General features: G+C 43.5%; 2 protein-coding genes across 3 annotated transcripts in view; one reads left to right on the top strand and one right to left on the bottom strand.

Moving 5' to 3' along the window:
• abcf3 (ATP-binding cassette, sub-family F (GCN20), member 3) overlaps nucleotides 1-12,975 on the top strand; it is a 17,090-nt gene extending 4,115 nt beyond the window's left edge. The window contains exons 3-22 of one of the 2 annotated variants that reach the window (XR_013964637.1): nucleotides 495-571; nucleotides 920-978; nucleotides 1,365-1,462; nucleotides 1,761-1,883; nucleotides 2,068-2,334; nucleotides 2,440-2,520; nucleotides 2,617-2,676; nucleotides 3,243-3,299; nucleotides 3,937-3,959; nucleotides 4,341-4,396; nucleotides 5,875-6,075; nucleotides 6,528-6,604; nucleotides 6,991-7,035; nucleotides 7,472-7,604; nucleotides 7,902-7,990; nucleotides 8,644-8,735; nucleotides 9,256-9,388; nucleotides 9,583-9,670; nucleotides 10,214-11,534; nucleotides 11,585-12,975. Coding sequence is in view for 1 of the 2 variants with exons in the window: in XM_080772584.1 (XP_080628710.1) it covers nucleotides 495-571; nucleotides 920-978; nucleotides 1,365-1,462; nucleotides 1,761-1,883; nucleotides 2,068-2,334; nucleotides 2,440-2,520; nucleotides 2,617-2,676; nucleotides 3,243-3,299; nucleotides 3,937-3,959; nucleotides 4,341-4,396; nucleotides 5,875-6,075; nucleotides 6,528-6,604; nucleotides 6,991-7,035; nucleotides 7,472-7,604; nucleotides 7,902-7,990; nucleotides 8,644-8,735; nucleotides 9,256-9,388; nucleotides 9,583-9,670; nucleotides 10,214-10,372 (1,918 nt within the window). In the remaining variant the exon portion in view is untranslated. Of the gene's footprint in view, nucleotides 1-494; nucleotides 572-919; nucleotides 979-1,364; nucleotides 1,463-1,760; nucleotides 1,884-2,067; nucleotides 2,335-2,439; nucleotides 2,521-2,616; nucleotides 2,677-3,242; nucleotides 3,300-3,936; nucleotides 3,960-4,340; nucleotides 4,397-5,874; nucleotides 6,076-6,527; nucleotides 6,605-6,990; nucleotides 7,036-7,471; nucleotides 7,605-7,901; nucleotides 7,991-8,643; nucleotides 8,736-9,255; nucleotides 9,389-9,582; nucleotides 9,671-10,213 lie in introns of both variants that reach the window. The other variant, XM_080772584.1, reaches the window with a different exon arrangement.
• Nucleotides 12,976-14,027: 1,052 nt separating this feature from the next.
• On the bottom strand, nucleotides 14,028-19,162 carry tekt1 (tektin 1; the record flags this gene model as incomplete). Its single annotated transcript, XM_080772066.1, has 8 exons — nucleotides 14,028-14,187; nucleotides 15,000-15,199; nucleotides 16,064-16,289; nucleotides 16,390-16,545; nucleotides 17,015-17,143; nucleotides 17,843-18,008; nucleotides 18,523-18,719; nucleotides 19,155-19,162. 8 exons carry the CDS (start codon nucleotides 19,160-19,162, stop codon nucleotides 14,028-14,030), a joined length of 1,242 nt encoding a protein of 413 aa, XP_080628192.1.
• Nucleotides 19,163-19,944: the final 782 nt, after the last annotated feature.

Here is a 19,944-nt window from a genome sequence, read left to right as displayed (position 1 = left end):
TGGCAAATCATGAGATGTGTGGGGACTAAATCTATGTATACCGGTATACATAGGAGGGGCTAGCGCCCCTCAAAAACACATTATTTGATAACTTTTCATCGTGCTCCTAAAATAATTTGTGTGCTACTAGATTAGTCGCACTTGTGCTACTTGGAAAAATGCTAAGCGTCAAGCCCTGCCTGGGGTTAGTACCCTCACAATACATGCAGTAATGCTGGTCTCCAAACTGCCTCCCTCTGGCCAGCCTGATTGAGGGGAAAGGAACTAGTTGGAATAACGCGCTACGTCCAACCGGGGAAACTTCCCCCTGTCGGATGAAAAGAAGCGGTTTGGACTCTTCATGCATTGAAGGAAGCATGAGGTCAGTCCGTTGCTCTCCCCAGGTTGGCAGAGGGAGTGTAGCGCCCAGAATTACATTACAAAATTGTGCGATACAACATTATTAAAAATAACTTGTAGCAGTGAGTGATGTGTTGTTGTTGATGTCTCACCAGGACCAGTAGTGGCAAATCTCACCATCAGGTCAAACTGGATACACCTGTCCAGCTGTCACAGATTTCTACTCCAGACAGTAAGCATGTGTACACACGCACACACAGAATCATCTAAGTTAGTGTATAGTGACTAATGAATAGGGACGGGGATCGAGACCCAGTTCTGTAAGGAGGACCCGGCTTCTGGTCTCTGAGCTTATCATTACTCTTATTGATACTGTACTAGTGGGTCCTAATCAGAGTTGTTCCTATCCCAGTATCGGAAAAGCTGCCGATACTGCCAAAACATTCTGTAGCAGGCCAGCCTATGCCATGGATCATTAAGCACCAGCAATATTGGTCTTGGTGTCAATTATCAGTATCAATTGATTTTTGTCATATGTTTTGTACAGTGTGGTTATAGTATGACATGTTTTCCTCATCAGTGTCCGCGGAACAAGATGTCCAATCAGGCATTTGGATGGTGAAGAGGGGACAGAATACGGTAACAATTTACAAAACATGTCTCTTAACGTATTATCAGGAAAATGTAATTACTATTATTGTTCAGCTCATATCTTTAAACCTGTTGTCCCTATACTATATTACGTTGGTCTCAAAGAGGGGTCCGTGGACCCCCAGGGGTCTTTGAAGGGGTTTCAAGCTCACTATGCGTCACTTCACTATGCAAGCTTGTTTGAGCATTTTTGAATAATTTAGCTTTTTTTAACTCAAATCTTGTCTTCTGACGGTCCCTGGCATAAACAAACCACAACCACTGCAATTGGGCATGTAATTATAGGGGAAATCTTAAAAAAATATTTATTGTTTTCACCAAGACTGTGCTCCATGTCTCTGTCTGTCTCTTTCTCTCTGTCTGTCTATTTGCAGACTGTGGATGCAAAGAAGTTGGGGAAAGCAGAGGCCAAACTAAAAGCCAAACAGGGGAGGAGAAATGAGAAAGATTCACTGAAGCCGAACACCCCTGTGTAAGTGGTCACACACACGCACAGCACACGCAAACACACGCGCAGTGTCGCGCACACATGCACAAACACACACAGGCAAGCTAGTGAATAGTTGCTTTTATCCATATGAAGTGGTGTTTAACAATATCCTCTCCGGTTTTCTTTTGCTCTGTGTTCTGAATTGGTGTTTTCCTATTATGGATATATGTGTTAAACTAACTTAAAACCTACTTAAACTTAACTTAAATTAAAATGTCCTGTAAACTAAAGCACATTGATCGTTCCTTGTTGAAACGTAGTCTTTCCGCCCCTCCCTCAGGGTTTTGGAGGAGGCATCGGCCAGTCAGGCCAGCAACAAGAAGGACACCCGAGTCGACCTATCGGGCAAGAATCGTAGCTACGACATCCGAATCGAGAACTTTGACGTTTCCTTCGGCGAGAGGTGAGTCTGAGTTTCCGTGGTGACCTCGACCTTCCCTGTCTTGATTTAACGGAGGATGTGTTTGTACAGTACATCAAGCCGCCTCACACTTCCACGGATTCCACTTCATCATATTGGATCAATACGTTTTGGTATTGCTCAATGAATAAAGATTAATATTTTCCATTTTGAACTCTAAATCCAGGTCCCTCCTGCAAGGGGCGGAGCTAAGCCTGGCAACGGGCCGGCGCTACGGCCTGATAGGTCGGAATGGGCTGGGTAAGACGACCCTGCTGAAGATGCTGGCCAATCGCAGCCTGCGTGTCCCCGCCCACATCTCCATCCTGCACGTGGAGCAGGAGGTCGCCGGGGACGAGACGGAGGCACTGAACAGCGTGCTGGAGAGCGACACGGTGAGGGAGGGGCTACTGAGCGAAGAGAAGCAGCTGAACATTCGCATCGCCAACGGAAGGTGCGTTAACGTTAAAGTGGCACTGAAATGCCATTTCATGCACTCTTAAAAAGTGCATAAAAGTGCTGTAGATATGCATAATCATTGTGTGTGTTCATGTGGTAGTGCTGAAGGGACGGAGAGCCTTCGACTGACTGAGGTTTATGCCAAGCTGGAGGAAATAGAAGCAGATAAGGCTCCTGCTAGGTAACTATGACAACCACTAATAACCACTTATTATCTTTCTTCATAATTTGTGTCTTGACTCATTTTTCTTCCTGTGTTTCTGTCTCACACAAACAGAGCGGCAATTATCCTGTCAGGTCTGGGCTTTTCTCCCAAGATGCAAAAGCAAACCACCAAGTAAGTTTGAATGAGCATCAACTGTGTTGGAGGTGTTGTTTTGTGTGCAAGCTCAATCATATTTATGCCTCCCTTTATCTTCCATGTTTAATTCCAGCGTGTGTAACCTGCATTGCTTAAATGACAGATAGTTTTCATATTATGGTCGCTAACTGGTTTACAGCTGAGTTCACAATAACTTTCCCTTTCCGTTGTCATTGTAGCTTGTCATCATAGCTTGTTTACAACTGAAACGGACTTCCTGTAATCTGACTTCCTCATCAAAATAAGAGCTTCTTGTGATGATTAGTCAACACTAGTTTTATTTCTGAGTCTATTTACAGGATGTTAACGTCTCATTTGAGTTCCTTTTGAATGCCTGTCAGCATTCTCCAAATCCCTGTCTCTCAGCTGTTGGTGTGCAAATGAGCTTGCATGCCTTTGATCTACAGCGCACCAAACGTTTTGACGACTCATGCGCAGTGGCGCACCGCTTTTGGGTACCACTGTCCATAATAATTTCCTATATATTAATCAACTCTGTGTGTGTGTGTGTGTGTGTGTGTGTGTGTGTGTGTGTGTGTCAGGGAGTTTTCTGGAGGCTGGAGGATGAGGTTAGCGTTGGCAAGAGCTCTCTTTGCACGGTGAGTCTCTCTTGAAGCACTGGCTATTTTTCTTTATTTTATGTTACAAATAAATCAAAATTATTCAAAACTTTTCATATTTTTGAAATGATTGTGATAATGGTTGAATTATTGTGACGCTGTATTTAGTTACTTTAACTGGGGACCCCTCAAGGACCCCTGGGGCCTTTCAGACTGGAGCGACTGACGTGCCGAGTAATTTAATTTTGACTACGGATAAGCGGTTGAAGATGGATGGATATGTTATGCACTTAAATATTTGAACTTTGCCGAAAAGCTGTACATGCACGTTGTACTTCAAATGTTCATTTGTTTGAATCCAAATAAACTCTCTTCACATTTCTTCACAAGATGAAAATAAGGCTCATATATACATGTAGGGTGCATTCGTGAATTTGATCTGATTTTAGAGAGCTCGGGTGTTGACATCATAGAGTGCTCTGATATCAGTTAATGTATGAAGAATCAGAGTAAGATACTCATTAACTAACATTGCCAATTTTATCTTTAAATTAGCGTTAATTAATCTCGCGTATAAATAAATAAACATGTTACATGTAGATGTGTGTAATACACTGACTGATACCTTAAACCGATTGGATCTAACAGCATTTATTTATTGTTATTTCTTTATTAGACCTGATCTCCTGTTACTTGATGGTGAGTAAACAGTAAATACTACATGTATATAATATTACTTAACTACCTGTTACTGTATTAGTATTATGTGGTATGATGTACCATTTGTATTGTATACCTGATACTGTATCAGTGTTATATATTAGTATTATGATGATAGGTTAGTAGTAGTAGTGGGTCCTTAGAGACAGGAGTTCAGGAGATAGGGCAGTCGTCTTGGAATCAGACGGTTCCCGGTTCGATTCCCTTCTCCTCCCGGCTGTTTTGTAAGCCAAAATGACTGCCTTGCATGGTTTCCTCCACACCAAGGTGTGAATGGGTGATCTGATTCTGTTGATGTTCCACTAAGTGCTATTTGTAATTGGTCTTAGAGTCTTATCATGTATGTGTCGTGTGTTCCAGAGCCTACCAACATGTTGGATGTCAGAGCCATTCTGTGGTTGGAGAACTATTTACAGGTTTGTTTAATAATAGCCTCTCGTATACACTCTTTCGCTCAGCCCTCCCACTGTCTCTCTCCTACACTGTCATCTTTCCTACCACCTACCCATCTTTCTCCTACACTGTAGGCATGTCTTCACTAGTAGTCAGTGTTTCTGGTTTTACCGGTGTGTGTGTGTGTGTGTGTGGAGCACACCGACTATTTATTTTCTCGTGTACCCTATGAGCAGGTTATCAATACTTTAGTTAAATTAACAGGTGGTACAATTATTATTACTAGAATAGAAGCTTGACTGGCCTCTCTAGCGCCATGAAAAAAAGAAAAAAGAAAGAAAAAAAGGGTGGGGGGGATGAGGGGCCGAAAGTGATGATGACGAAAATGACGTTCCACCACTTAAGGCTGCAGAAAGTGGCTATAATATCCAGAATACTGAGGAAGATTTGTGGGAAATGTGGAATTATTTGGAGCATGCGAGGGCCGAGGAGACCCCGGTCTAACGCTCCTCCCAACTCCATAGTGGCTGTTGTCGATTATGAAGAGAAGTGCTGCGTGGCCGTCTGAGCAACAAGGCTGCCCGTGCAGATACGTCTCAGATTTCACTTTCACTTAGGCTATACTTACTTGGGGGTTGCGATTGAGAGGGGGCTTCCAAACCAAAGTTGAGTGAAAAGCTGCATTGAACTTAGTAAGGTGAGCTTACTTAGTAGTACGGTGAGTGCTTTATTTACTCACAGTAACCTGTAGCAACGATGTGCTCTCAATTCATCTTGTAGTGATTTCCTGTTGGCGTCTTGATCAACACTGATGAAGGCTGTTGGAGCTGAAGCACGTTCTGCTAGCTTGTGTATCTCCTCTTAGAAGTGCGCCGTGGTTTAGTTTCTGTTTCTCGATCATTGCCAGGCATGTCTATTATTAAGACATTGCATTTTATAGAGCTTTTCCAAGTGCTCAACAAGCTTTACAATGGTTCGTTCATTCATACATTGGGAGGTGAAGCGGTGAACAGTCGACGCCAGCGTCCTCGATTCCCACATTCACACACCAACGGTGGCGAGCTCACACCGACCGACTCATTGGAGGCAATGTAGGGTTCAGTGTCTTGCCCAAGGACACTTCGACATGTGGACAGGAGGAGCCGGGATTCGAACTTCGAATTGGACGACCTGCGCCACAGCCGCCCCAATATATTTATGCGAGTAATTAAAGTAGGCTATTCAGTGTTATCGGTGTTGATGTAAATGGTGGGGAACACTGTTAAATACCTACTACACTGTCTCCCTCTCAGCTTTCCTACTGTCTGTCACTCCTACACTCTCTCTGTCTCTCTCTCTCTCTTTCTCTCAGCCTTCCTCCTGTCTGTCTCTCCTACACTGTCCTCCTGTCTGTCTCTCCTACACTGTCTCTCAGCTGCCCTACTGTCTGTCTCTCTGTCACACTGTTTGAGCGGTCCCTACTGTCTTGTCTTTAGTTTTAACGTGTGTGTTGTGTGGACAGACATGGTCTAAGACCATCCTGGTCGTGTCCCACGACCGTAACTTCCTCAACGCCGTGGTCACGGACATCGTCCACCTGCACTCCCAGCGACTGGAAAGTTACCGCGGCAACTACGAGAACTTTGTCAAGACCAAAGAAGACCGACAGAAGAACCAGATCAGAGAGTACGAGGCTCAGGTTCAATACAGAGAACACATACAGGTACTGTTGCCTACAATTTACAATAAAAAATAAATGGTGGATTTTATCCAAGGTGTTTTACATGGCACTAACTCTGGGGGAGCCCAGTATCAAGATGGGAACCTTCTGGTTCCCAAGCGGCCACTCTACCCCTGAGCCCTGACACATTTTAGGCATGTAAGTCACTCTTCCAGAGTGGCTTACAATACGTAAAGTAATCACATTCAGAGCATCGGTCTAAACAATAGACTATCAGAATGGCAATCTGTACATTGAAGGTTTTTAAACTAATAATAATAGTTAGTGTATTAGTATAGTATTGTGGTCAAGAAAACAAATCCAAGTAACAAAAACATGAGAAGGTGTGACTCAAGATGTCTGCATGGTAGCCATTTGTCTATTGACAGGTTTCTGGTACAGGAGTAATAATGGTATTGGTAATAATAGTAATAATAATAATAATGTGTTTTCAGGTGTTCATCGACCGGTTCCGGTACAATGCCAACAGAGCAGCTCAGGTTCAGAGTAAACTCAAACTGCTGGAGCGACTGTGAGTAAACCACAACATTTTGTTAAAGTGCACCTTGTTAAATATTGTTATCCGGCAGAAACCGTATCTGCATATTCTTTCCTTTTTTTTTTTGTAAAATGATTGCTTGATCATACTACAGTGTAACACAAAAGTAGCAGACTTTTTTTCCTTGTAGAAGTGTTACTGTTGACATTTTTTAATTTGAATACTGAAAGTAACAGTTTTGGACAGGTTTCTACCCAACAGACGATATGCTGGTGTGATCACAGTTAACCTAATTAGTATTTAACTGATTACTTAACCACTTATGCTCATTGTAATTTATTGCACAACTACAGCAGAGTTGTCATTTCCTCCAGTCACTGTGTGTGTGTGTGTGTGTGTGTGTGTGTGTGTGTGTGTAGGCCTCCACTCCAACCTCTTGAGAAGGAAATCGAAGTGACTTTAAAGTGAGTAACTTCACTGTTATTTTAATTCAGATACTGGTGTATGAGACATCGAATAGTACTACCAATATTATGTTTAAAACAATAAAAACACATGAGGGTTTTGCAGATTTTCCTCAAAGCCCAAGGTAATTGTGGACAATTGTCAATACGTCAGATTGGTGGACTGAACGATTTTCAAGATGGGTTGATCTATTATAGGTTGGGAAGTTAACATTGGTTCTCAAAGTGGGGTCCTGGGACCCCCACGGGCATGTACAAGCAAGCTTGTACATCTGCTATTTTAAAATTGTTTTGAAAAAAAAACTTTTGAATAATTTCATTTTCTCTTATGGGGGTCCATGACACAAATCATTTTCAGATGGAGGTCCGCAGCTAAATATAGGTTATCAATGTGTGGGTTTGAGAACTGTGTGTCCGTGTGGGTTTTGTTTTGCAGGTTTCCGGATAACTTTGAGAAGCTGTCTCCTCCCATCCTGCAGTTGGATGAAGTGGAGTTTTATTACAATCCTGATAAAGTGCTGTTCCAGGGACTGAACGTCTCCGCTGACCTCGAGTCACGCATATGTATAGTAAGACAGACACACACACACACACACACACACACACACACACACAGACCAGGACACTCAGCTCCTCCTCTCTCTCTCTCATTAGCAGGCAACAGTGCAGCACTGTCTCTCTCTCTGTTTCTGCATGGCACAACAGCGCCCCTACTGGTACTCATTATATGCTGCTCATTATCCACACATAGGTTACCCACACATACGGACATTGCACATAGGTTAACCACACATACGGGGACGACGACAATGGGATTCCCCATTAATTGGGGATTTGTGTGTGTGTGTGTGTGTGTGTGTGTTAAGGTTGGGGAGAATGGTGCAGGTAAAACCACCGTCCTCAAGCTGTTGATGGGAGAACTCACACCAGTTAACGGAATGAGACATTCCCACAGGTATGTTTACTTCACTGTCTAATATCGTCGCTGTTTCCACTCTACAGAGACGACATGTAAATTACAGTCATGTGTGCTGTACCTTACTGTCATTGTTCTTCAGTTGAAAGTGCAGTAAGTGATGCATATATATATATATGTTTAAATAACTGTTAAATAGCTCTATAATAATTACTATATACTATAGGAAACTAAATTTTCATTTTTGATGTTTGGTAGAAAGGGGGTTGAACCTGAGAAGTCCCTGTTACCCCAGGATGGTCCTGGGGACCACCGGGACCAAGCAGGCCTGAGGGGACGGGAGGCGACATGTTGTTTTAACCCAGTTAGACCTGAGGCCCATTCTGCAAAATGTCTTGTAACTTCGGTAGTTCTCAAAAATAATTCCTGCCAAGGACCCTCAAATTGAGTGCCGCAGCGCAGACCCCCAAAACGCGTTCCAAAATAACAGATGTACAATGAAGTGACGCACTGTGTGAGCTTGTACATCTGCTGTATGTAGTGTAATGTGTTGTGTGTCAGTGGTTCTCAACCAGTGGTCCAGGGACCACCAGTGGTACTTGAGGGGGTTCCAGGTGGTCGCCGGCTTATTGATGAAGAGTTGGTAACTAAACGGACCCTTATGAATCTTTAACTCTTCATGTGTCCTCTAGGAATCTGAAGATCGGCTATTTCAGTCAACATCACGTAGACCAGCTGGATCTCAACGTCTGCTCTATAGAACTACTCCTCAACAAGTTCCCTGGTAACGCTAACTCAACCTCCTCTTCTCTTGTCATATTATTGCACTGAATTGGGTGCCTTCCTTATATTTAACAGTGGGGATTGTACTGTTTTGTGTGAATAGATTTTGTTTTGTGTGAATAGATGGATCTTTTTCCAATTTTTTTGTGAAACAATTAATAGCCCAGGCTTTAAACCATTAAAGCCTTTAATAACCTTATTATTAATGATGCAAAGTATGAATAATTTGATCTCACAAGATTTTCTCAGCACCAACTATGACGAGAGGTCTGCAGCCTTGCTTATGAAGTTTTACAGAATAATATTTAATAACACCCAGCATCCATATTCTGGACGGGAACAGAACAAAAAAAATTGCCGATCTACAAGCTCACAAATAATTTGTCTATTTTGGATGGAAAAAAAGGGTTGCAACTCCGTTTCACTAAGAACGGAGAGTTTAAGCGGTTAATGGTATGAATGTAATGTTCTGAAGAAAGATGAAGTTGGACATGAATCCATGTGAAACGTGTCTCTTGCAGGCAGAAACGAGGAGGAGTACAGGCATCAGTTAGGAGGTTATGGCATAACGGGGGAGTTGGCCACGCGACCCGTTGCTAGCCTGTCTGGAGGACAGAAGAGCAGAGTGGCCTTCGCTCAGATGACCATGCCCTGGTAAACGACACAAAACACAACACAACTCTGCCCTGGTAAACAACATAAACACTGCCCTGGAATTAATCTATGAGGAACTGAGTCTGGGACCAAATGTTTGAATATGCCTGTCTGTCTGTCCGTCCGTCCGTCTGTGTCTCTGTCCGTCCGTCTGTCTGTCTGTCTGTCTGTCTGTCTGTCTGTCCATATGTCAGTCCAAACTTCTACATTCTAGATGAGCCCACCAACCATCTGGACATGGAAACCATTGAGGCTCTGGCCAAATCGCTCAACAAGTACAAGGTAAAAAAAAACGAACGAAAATTAATAGATGTGGCTTCTGCTTTGACATGCCAAAGTTAATGACAATATTGAGTCATAAAAAAGGCATTGACACACAATGTATGTACAGTATATAATGCAGTTGTAATATATTGTCTCTGTCGGGTGGAAACATAAGTCAAAAACTGTTAATTTTCAGGATTCAAATTCAAAAACGGCTAAATAGCAGATCTACAAGCTCAAAGCATGCCGCTTCTTTGCATTTTAGTTTCCTCATTTCCTCATTTACCACCTCTACAAGCTGCTACAGGTCCTCCCTGTCGTCAGCAAAAACAACAAACTAACAATACAATAAATAGTTTGGTTTGAGCTTGTAGAGCTTGTGCTATTTTTGTTGCTTTTGTGTGACGCTGTAGTATATCATGTATGACCTTAATTTACGGGGGGAAAAAACACAAAACGTTTTAATTTTGAGATGAAAGGTTTCTGCCCGACAAAGACGATATATTATTGACCCGTTTCATCCCTGCTGAGTTCTTCTAACTCCTCCCCCTTGTCTCCCAGGGGGGCGTGGTGCTGGTTTCCCATGACGAGCGGCTGATTCGCATGGTGTGTCATGAGCTGTGGGTCTGCGAGCATGGAAAGGTGAGACGAATCGAAGGCGGTTTCGACGAATACCGCGACATCCTGCAAGAACAGTTCCGCAAGGAGGGCTACCTGTGATCGGTCGAGCGGCCTTTCCGGGCCAATCGGCAGTTCCCCGCGACCTGGCCAATCGGCACAGCCACAGCCCGACCCCACTCTGACCACAAATGACTCGACACCCGGCCGTATATAACTTTACATAATATGAGACAAAGCAATCAGACATGGAGGAACTTGAGATCCCAGCATCCCCCCCACCCACTCCCTCCCTCTCTCTCTCTGGACATACAGTACTACTCTGACACATGTTGAGGGGTCAGTCTTCTGTACCTCGCTGGAACACTGCTGGGGTGGACATTTGGAGAGGCTGAATGTCCCCTTGTCAACCACAACAATGTTGGACATTTGGAGAGGCTGAATGTCCCCTTGTCAACCACACCAATGTTGGACATTTGGAGAGGCTGAATGTCCCCTTGTCAACCACAACAATGTTGGACATTTGGAGAGGCTGAATGTCCCCTTGTCAACCACACCAATGTTGGACATTTGGAGAGGCTGAATGTCCCCTTGTCAACCACACCAATGTTGGACATTTGGAGAGGCTGAATGTCCCCTTGTCAACCACACCAATGTTGGACATTTGGAGAGGCTGAATGTCCCCTTGTCAACCACACCAATGTTGGACATTTGGAGAGGCTAACTGTCCCCTTGTCAACCACCCCAATGTTGGACATTTGGAGAGGCTGAATGTCCCCTTGTCAACCACACCAATGTTGGACATTTGGAGAGGCTGGATGTCCCCTTGTCAACCACACCAATGTTGGACATTTGGAGAGGCTGAATGTCCCCTTGTCAACCACACCAATGTTGGACATTTGGAGAGGCTGGATGTCCCCTTGTCAACCACACCAATGTTGGACATTTGGAGAGACTAACTGTCCCCTTGTCAACCACACCAATGTTGGACATTTGGAGAGGCTGAATGTCCCCTTGTCAACCACCCCAATGTTGGACATTTGGAGAGGCTGAATGTCCCCTTGTCAACCACACCAATGTTGGACATCTAGAGAGGCTGAATGTCCCCTTGTCAACCACACCAATATTGGACATTTAGAGAGGCTGAATGTCCCCTTCTCAACCACACCAATGTTGGACATTTGGAGAGGCTGAATGTCCCCTTGTCAACCACACCAATATTGGACATTTAGAGAGGCTGAATGTCCCCTTCTCAACCACCAATGTTGGACATTTGGAGAGGCTGAATGTATCTCAGTTTAAATCCATCTACAGACCGGTATGCCTGCTGACACTGGTCAGCTCATACCCTAGTGGTGGTGTGTGGATGGTTAACTTAAAGCAATGAGGGCATCCCTACTCTCTAGTGTCCTTATTCTGGGCAAGTTCTAGTATCGTGTAAGCCAGACAACTAATCCACAATCTCTGAATGTTATATAGAGTTTGGAACTGGCACCTCCCGAAATCCGAGAACGGTTATTTCTGGTCACAAAAATATATTTTAAAATATGAATATGCATTTTATGTTGTAATCCTTTTTTTCCTGAAAAGCAGCAAGCTATATATGCTTCGTTTATTTTTATTTATATTGGGACAAATTTTCAGAGCTTAAATGCTTTAGACAGTATGACGGAAGTATTTGAAAATTGTGGGAGGCATCAGTCTGGCTTGCGAGACTAGGCAAAAAAAGACTGTGAAAATGGCCAATGTATAAGCTCTCAACACCTTGTGTGAGCTTGTAGATCGGCTATTTTTGGTGAAAAGATTTGTCGTAAAGGGGAAATTAGAGGGGGCCCAAGTGTATCGTTGCCGTCGGGTGGAAACCTTGCTTGTCCAAGTCCGTTTACTATTCATTGGTTAAATATATATAAAGAAAACCCACAGACGCTTTAATGGAGAATTCCAGACTAGCCGTTTTCTTACCTTTTAATCTGAATCTATCCCAGAGCGAGTGGTGCAGTGAAAAATGGCACGACTCCATCCCGAGGCCACTGCAGCTCCCAGCGTGGGTTGGGATTTTGCGGTAAATCGCTTATTTTGATCGCTCTAAAATTATTATTTTCGGTAGATTAAATACTCCTCGGAGTTTGTACTTCCGGACGTCTTTCAAAACGAGATTTCATCCAAAGTCTCCGTTAATTTTCGAGCGCTCAAAATAAGCGGTTTTTACTGCAAAACCCCAGCGCAACACGCTCTGAGCTACTGTGGTCTCGGGAGGAACATTGTCACAGGGAGTTATGAAATCTTTCACCGGTACCACTTGTAGGATAAAATGACATCAGATTAAGGAAAGAAAACTGCTAGTCCAGTATTCTCCTTTCAAGACTGGCATCACTATTTGTGGGCATGTCATTATAGGCAAGTATTGGTTTTAATTTATACTTTGCAAACATAACCCATCTAAACAATTACATGTAGAATTACAAGCTTCTGCTCGACAGTGATGATAGACTATAGAGTTTAAGTGGTTAAATGTTATTTACATGTTACGTAAATAACAATGGACATAGAAGACTGCTAATGTTCTACTGTGTGTGGTGGGGATTTCTGATTGGATGGTTGGCGTGCTTCCACTCCAGATCCGCGGAGAGGAGAGTGTATAAATGTCATACCCCGTTGAAGAATTATATACAAAAAATACAAATAAATGATAATTTTTCCTGTCATGTCATTGTTAACTTATACCTTCTGCTGTTTGAAAAATGCAACACCGTACTAATAAAAAGGCTTCCAGTCACAAATGGCTAAAATCCCCATCAGTTACAATCAAACCTGATAAATGAGTCCCTTCTTCCATATAGCTGTGTGTTCCAACCTGCGGCTGAAGGCAATAGGGCAGTATTTTTCCACACTTTAAGGACTCCCATAACGGAGTTTACAAATAGAACTTCCATCGCTCAACGGTGTCTCATGTCAAGGACCACCAAATTGATGTGCATTAGCGTACGGACCGCCATCAAGGTTTTGTGCCACGAACCCCCCCAAAATATGTTTTTGTGTGGAGTTTGCATGTTCTCTCCATGGGAGGTACCCTCACAAAGACCATGCACAAACTTATGCTGTTAACCCATTCTGACCGGGCACCCATTTTGGTGTTGGCATCATGTTATGCTTTAGCTATTGAAAAATAGCAGATCTACAAGCTCATATCGCGCCACCGAGTGGCGCGATACGAGCTTGTAGGTCTGCTATTTTTGAAAAATTCGAAGAACGACTGACATTTTTAGAATCTGATCTCAGGTCAGAATGGGTTAATCAGACCAGTGTGTGTCCAGTGGAAACCTCGTATGAATCTGATCTCAGGTCAGAATGGGTTAACATAGGCTCCCAGTTGTTACAAACGTACATGGCTCATGTATCGCACTGCTTCTAACATAACACTCTTTTATGAGGATTGTTTGGAACTACACTTAATTCCAAACTACAGTAAGTTTTCAATCAAGACTTAATGTTTTATTGATCTTAGATATGCTTTGTGTCCTGTCACTACTGTACTAAACAGTCGTGTACATTGTGATTGTGTGTACATTGCGACGTTAATGCTGAGACAATATACTGTGCACTATGCAGGCCTAACATGGAACTCATTTAAACGGATGAAAATCATGAAAACAAAAACGGTACATGCGGTGGAACTGCATTTCTTTATTGCCATATGACAATGTGTTCTGTCCAATCAGAAGCTGTGTATGAAGACGCCAAGACGGGTTCTGTCCAATCAGAAGCGGTGTATGTTGATGGGTTCTCTCAGCTGGGCACAGATGACCTCATCGATGTACAGAGAGTTGGCCTTGATATCAATGTTCTCCTGCAGGTTCAACTGGCAGCGAATCAGCTTCTTCTGCTCCGTCTCAGACTGGAGCAAAGCTTCACGCATTCTGTAGTGACGGGGATTAGAATGCATATTGTCAGTGTAATGGCAATCCTTCCCTTCAGATTTTGTTGCCCATTACTTCACAGGTGGTGAAAGTGGTCGTACGCAGCAGTGCACACAGAAACATGAATGATGGATGTCCAGTCGTAGAGCGATTATCCTGTTATTTCGGCTGCTGGCTGCATGGTAAGCTGTACGGTAAGCTGGTAAGAACGGTGTGCTCCCACCATACCCTGTGTCTAGTTCCTGCCTAGTGCCCCTGTGTGTCACCTTTATAAGTGCTCACCTTCTATCATCTGTGTTTCTAAAGCCCGCCACCAGGTGGTCGCAAATAATACTGGTAATAATAATAATACAAATAATGCCTCTCTTCTAATGGCTCCTACAGTCAGTGTCAATTTTTCCTATTCCTCTTATGTTTTAAGTAAATCCGTAAATTACTGGCCTACATGGTCATACTACAGTGTCACACAAAAGCATTAAAGCTTACAATCTACAAGCTGAGAATGTGGCACGATTCGAAGCTATTTTTGAATTGGAATCCTGAAAAGTAACTTCGATACATTTTCACAACACAAATCTCCTTCTGTAGCAATTTCAGATGGGAGTCCAGGGCCATTTACATTTGAGTTTGGGGGTCCTTGACTTTGAAAATGTTTGAGAACCACTGGTCTATCCAATCCAAATTATACTTTTAACGTGGCTAATAAAAAAAGACCTCTCCTTGTCTTTCACCACTTTTGATTGAGGTTAACTTTCCAAACGGATCTGACTCTATTCCTTTGTCACTAGAACAGAAAGCGTGCTGTTCCTCACCTGTCGATGTGGTTGGTGAGCTGCTGGACCTCGGAGAGCAGGCGGCTCTGTGCCGGGTCGTGGCACAGCTCTGTGCCGGGTCTCCTGCCGCGGGCATACAGCCGGGCCTGGGCAACCTGCAGCGGTTTCTGCTCCTCATCGACGGCCGTCTGCAGAGACTCCATGTTCTTCTCCTGGCTGCCAAGTTCAGCCAGAATCTGTGAAGGAGGGAGCGGGAGAGATCAGAGATGAGACTGTCATACCTGGGCGAAGTAGTACGCTGGTGTTGTACCAACACTGTTGTACAGTACTGCCCCTGAACAAAGTTTTACCAAAGTCCACCAGGAGGTCACACAAGGCCCCTGGTGTGATGCGACTATATTGTCATGGCAGACCCTGAACAGTGTCAGTGCAAAGTTTGGTGCAGATCAGAGCAGTGGTGCACCCATTAGGCAATTTTAATATACGACCATGTCTATCTCAGACTAATCTGAGTTCCCAGAAGTTCTCGCCTCGTTTTAGTCTCGGACCTACACGGTATTGTTAAATCATACATGGTACGATATCATACATTTCTCCATTGACAATGATTGAATTGTTATTAATCAGTTTCCATAATGAAACAAATGACTTGTTACTTGAAGTTGTTACAGAGCGCAGGTTGGCAGCTTGCTGTGTATGTCGGTGGCTCCTCGAACGATTGGATTGGGTCAGTATGTTGGTAGCGTCGCTCTGCCAATCAGGGATTGGCTGATGACATAACTATGTATGTTTATGTAAAAACGGTGGTTCCGGGGGACAACACCGACATAATATGACGTAACCCATTGAGCCCATTATAGTGGTGAGAGATATGGATCTGTACGTACACACTCAGAGTTATGGGGGTCCTTGAAATTAAAAGGTTTGAAAACCACTGTACACTAAATGGCACATAGCCTTAATTAGTATCATCGGTAGCACCTGTGAAGGAAGTAGGGATATAGGGGCCCGGAAGTAGAAAGAGTAATTCTGTGTACGTATATAGAGCCCATTGCCCATGGCTGCCATGTTGTGAATATGACCAATAGTTATGTAATGTGTGCCTTGTCCAGGTGCTCCTCCATCTGCGTCTTCACGGTCTTGGTCTCCAGGACCTCCAGTCTGAAGGCTGAGCTGGTGGCGTGGAGCTGTCTCTGCATGTCTGTGGCCGTCTGCTCCAGCAGGGAGTCCACCAGCGCCCGCAGTGACACGGAGTTGACCTTCTCCCGCTCCACCTTGGACATGTTGATGCCTGAGAAACTCTCCCACTCTTCCGGAATTATCACCATGCTGTGAACGATCGTAATTATATATGATTATTATTTTTTGCTCAATTAGAAATAATCATAATATGACATGTACTACTAAATGATTTATGTAAGTATTTGACCTTGGTAGAATGACGTCAGTCACGTCAGGGTGCTTGGACTTGTGCTCGCTGCCAGTGGAATGGTTTCTCATCAGGGAACAGCAGTCATCGATGCACTGAGCGGTGAACTTATCCTTCAGATCCTTCTCCACGTGGTACCTGGCTGAGCGGTTCAGACTGACACACACATGTACACCAAACACACACATGTACACAAACACACACATACACAAAACACACACATGTACACAAACACACACACACACACACACGTGTTCACAAAACACACATGTACACAAACACACGCATGTACACAAAACACACACATGTACACAAACACACACATGTACACACACACACACACACACACACACACACATGTGTTCACAAAACACACACATGTACACAAGCACAAGCATGTACACAAACACACACATGTACACAAAACACACACATGGTCACAACACACACAATCCCAAACGGCGGTCCAAAACACTACTCCATTACAGGGAGGCTTTTAACTGCGAGTAACTTGGACTTCTCTGAGATCAACCACTTTCACAGGCAATGCCTTTTTTACAGAATAAGTATAATATCTATTTAGTGCACATTTATGATATCATTTTGCACTATTCCAGAAACCTACCGTAGCTGTTCGTTGATCTGCTCCAGCGTGCGCTGCAGCAGAGAAGCCACGCCCTCTATGACCTCTCTCTCCTGTAGCAGCTGTCTCTCTACCTCGTCCTGCACCCGATCCACTGGTACTCGCTTCAATCTGCAACAAACACAAAACACACACACACACTGGAGGCAGGCTAACCATTCCATGTAACTGCTGCAGAACACACAAAACAAAGAGTCATTTTCCCGTACAAGATTTAAAGTTTAAACCAGCATGGCAAAAAGTGCTACACACCCACAATGTGTCACATAGTGACGTATTGTGAGCTTGTAAATTGGTTATTTTCAAATGGCTGTAATGCAGATAGGGCATTAAGTGGTTAATGTGCGTTTTGTAATAATAATCAATCTACAGAAGTAACTATAGTAACAAAAGTTTTCAAACACACTACTACAAATACCTCAAAATTGTACTTAAGTAGGCTACGGTACTTAAGTAAATCTACTTAGTTACTTTCCACCACTGCTATGTTTTAGGCCTCACTCACACCTTTACAACAGACTGATGTACAGTATGCTTGTTGTATGAGATGTATAGCTGATGGAAGCTCGCAATGCATTTCCAATGGGAGTCACATGGTTTGACACAACATTTGTGTTGTATGAGGGGGAGGGGGGGCAGTCGAAACACAGCCGAAACACAGCTTGTGGTCCAAAATGTTGTATCAAACCATGTGACTCCCATTGGAAATGCATTGGGGGCGGCCATGACACTTAACATCTTGCTTACATCGAGCATGCATCAATGTTGTGTATAATGCTAGATGGAAAGGTGTGAGTGATGTGGCCTCACCTCTGGTCCAGACAGGTCACGGTGGCGGTCAGCGGTTCCTTACACGCCTCCAGGCTCATCTCCACGCGTCTCCGGTAGGAGAGCAGCACGTCGGTCTCCTCGATCACCTCCTTCAGCTTCTGCTCCAGCTCTCGTCTCAGGAACTGGACCTCTCGGTCCCTCTGAGCTGAACCACAGCGATGAACATGAAGACTGGACGCTGCACATGACTGGGCACTCTTTGTATTTATTGTTTTGGAAAATGTGGCACTTATTGTGGCAAGGATTTGCAGTTTTGTACAATTGCTCAGAAGAAAATAACATTTTTGGAAAAATGTTTCATTTGATGGGACATATTTTGTCATTTTACCAAACAAATGAAAAATGCTTGAATGTGGCACTTTAAACCTGCATGGTCAAATTAAATGTTGGCTCTTTGCACTAGCTCTACAAAGGCAGGATAATAGATAGGTAGATCGACATCCTTTTAATTAGATGGCTAATGTTAATATTGATGAATAGAATGAGTTGTTACAATTCAATTCAATTCAAAATGAGCTTTGTTGGCGTGAGAAACAGTATATACTGTAAACAGTTAGTGGGGGTACAGCATTTTGTAAACAGAGCTTTGCATCGTTATATTACATATCATACAGGGTATATAACAACATGTTACACATGAACCGTAACAAACTTCTTACCCAGTTTCTTGTTGGCGTCCTGCTGCATGCGTTTGGAGACCCGGTCACTCTCCCGTATGAGCCTCTGGCTCTCTGTGGTCAGCAGCTCTGAGCGGATCCGCTGCGTCTCCACGTCCACCGGCTTCAAGCCTCCGTCCTCCCTCCACCGCAGAGCTCCGTCCAGGGAGGACATGATGATGCTGCTGCTGCTGCTCACACTGGATGGAAGGGACAGAACCACAGCACTTAAAAACCCCATATGGTTGAGCAAAGTCCAGGTCTGTAAAGCTTCCACCGATCGACAAACTCACAGCCATGTGTTATAATATTGCGATACCGCAATTTTATTCATTATGTGATGTTTGTTATATATGTTATGTTATGTTGTGTTGTGTTTATCATGAGTAATCGAACAAACAGAAAGGTAGGAGCGCACACCAGTAGTGGGGAGGTGCTGACCGCAGGAGATAAAACTTTGACTGAGAAAGGACAGAGGCCGCACAGCTCGTAGTCACGATGCCATCACATTTTTATTGTTTATCATGTGAACACACGCGCACACACACACGCACACACACACACACACACACACACTCGGAACAGCAGTTGATACTGTACTGTACACTGCTGCTTACAATGAATCTAAAATGTACCTTCGCATACTTCATATTCAGCCTAAAAGAAAAAAGAATCGAACACGTACTCTATGAGTACTATCACAATATAGAGCTTTTTATAACGCTTAATTTAACCAAAGAAATACCAACGTTTATAAAAGTTGTTAAATAATACTGTACCGTTTTGCTTTGCTGGTCTTATTTATTTCCTGCTGTAGACCTGTAGAATTTGGTTTAATTAATTAACGGTTTAAGAGTTTAATTTGATGTCTGTCTTGCCACTGCAGCTCCATTAGACTCACTGGACTGTGGACTGCCCGGACATAAACAAACAGTTGCTATGGCAACAGACAACAGAGGCTCCGATGCAGCCATGCAGGCAAACAAACCACTATAGTTTCAATGGCCTAAAGCAATGGTTTTCAGTTAGGTCCATGTAGGGACCCTCAGTGTTGCAACACCCCCAGGGGTCTATGTAGGGACCCTCAGTGTTGCAACACCCCCAGGGGTCTTCAACACATTTAATTGTGTTGTTAATGTAACGGTACATTAACTCATTGGCACATTATAACACACTATAATATAAGCTATTGGCTAATGTCATTTTGGACTTCTTATCAACATGCAGACTGCAGAGCAAGTTTAAGCAAGTTTGCAATCTTTAAGGTTTAACAGGTTAGGTGCGTAGAGTAGGTGTGTATAGACTTATTGTTAATGTGCCTATTAAATGATTTGTGAAAACAAAGTCCTATCCAGCTCTTAACAAACAGAACCTTTTTGTTTAGCAGGTTAACAGTGTAGCCTATAAGGCTATAGTGTAGCCTAT

The sequence above is a fragment of the Protomyctophum bolini genome, assembly GCF_963924005.1.
Source record: "Protomyctophum bolini genome assembly, chromosome: 9".
NCBI lineage: Eukaryota > Metazoa > Chordata > Actinopteri > Myctophiformes > Myctophidae > Protomyctophum > Protomyctophum bolini.
This window is presented reverse-complemented; position numbering and strand designations above follow the sequence as displayed.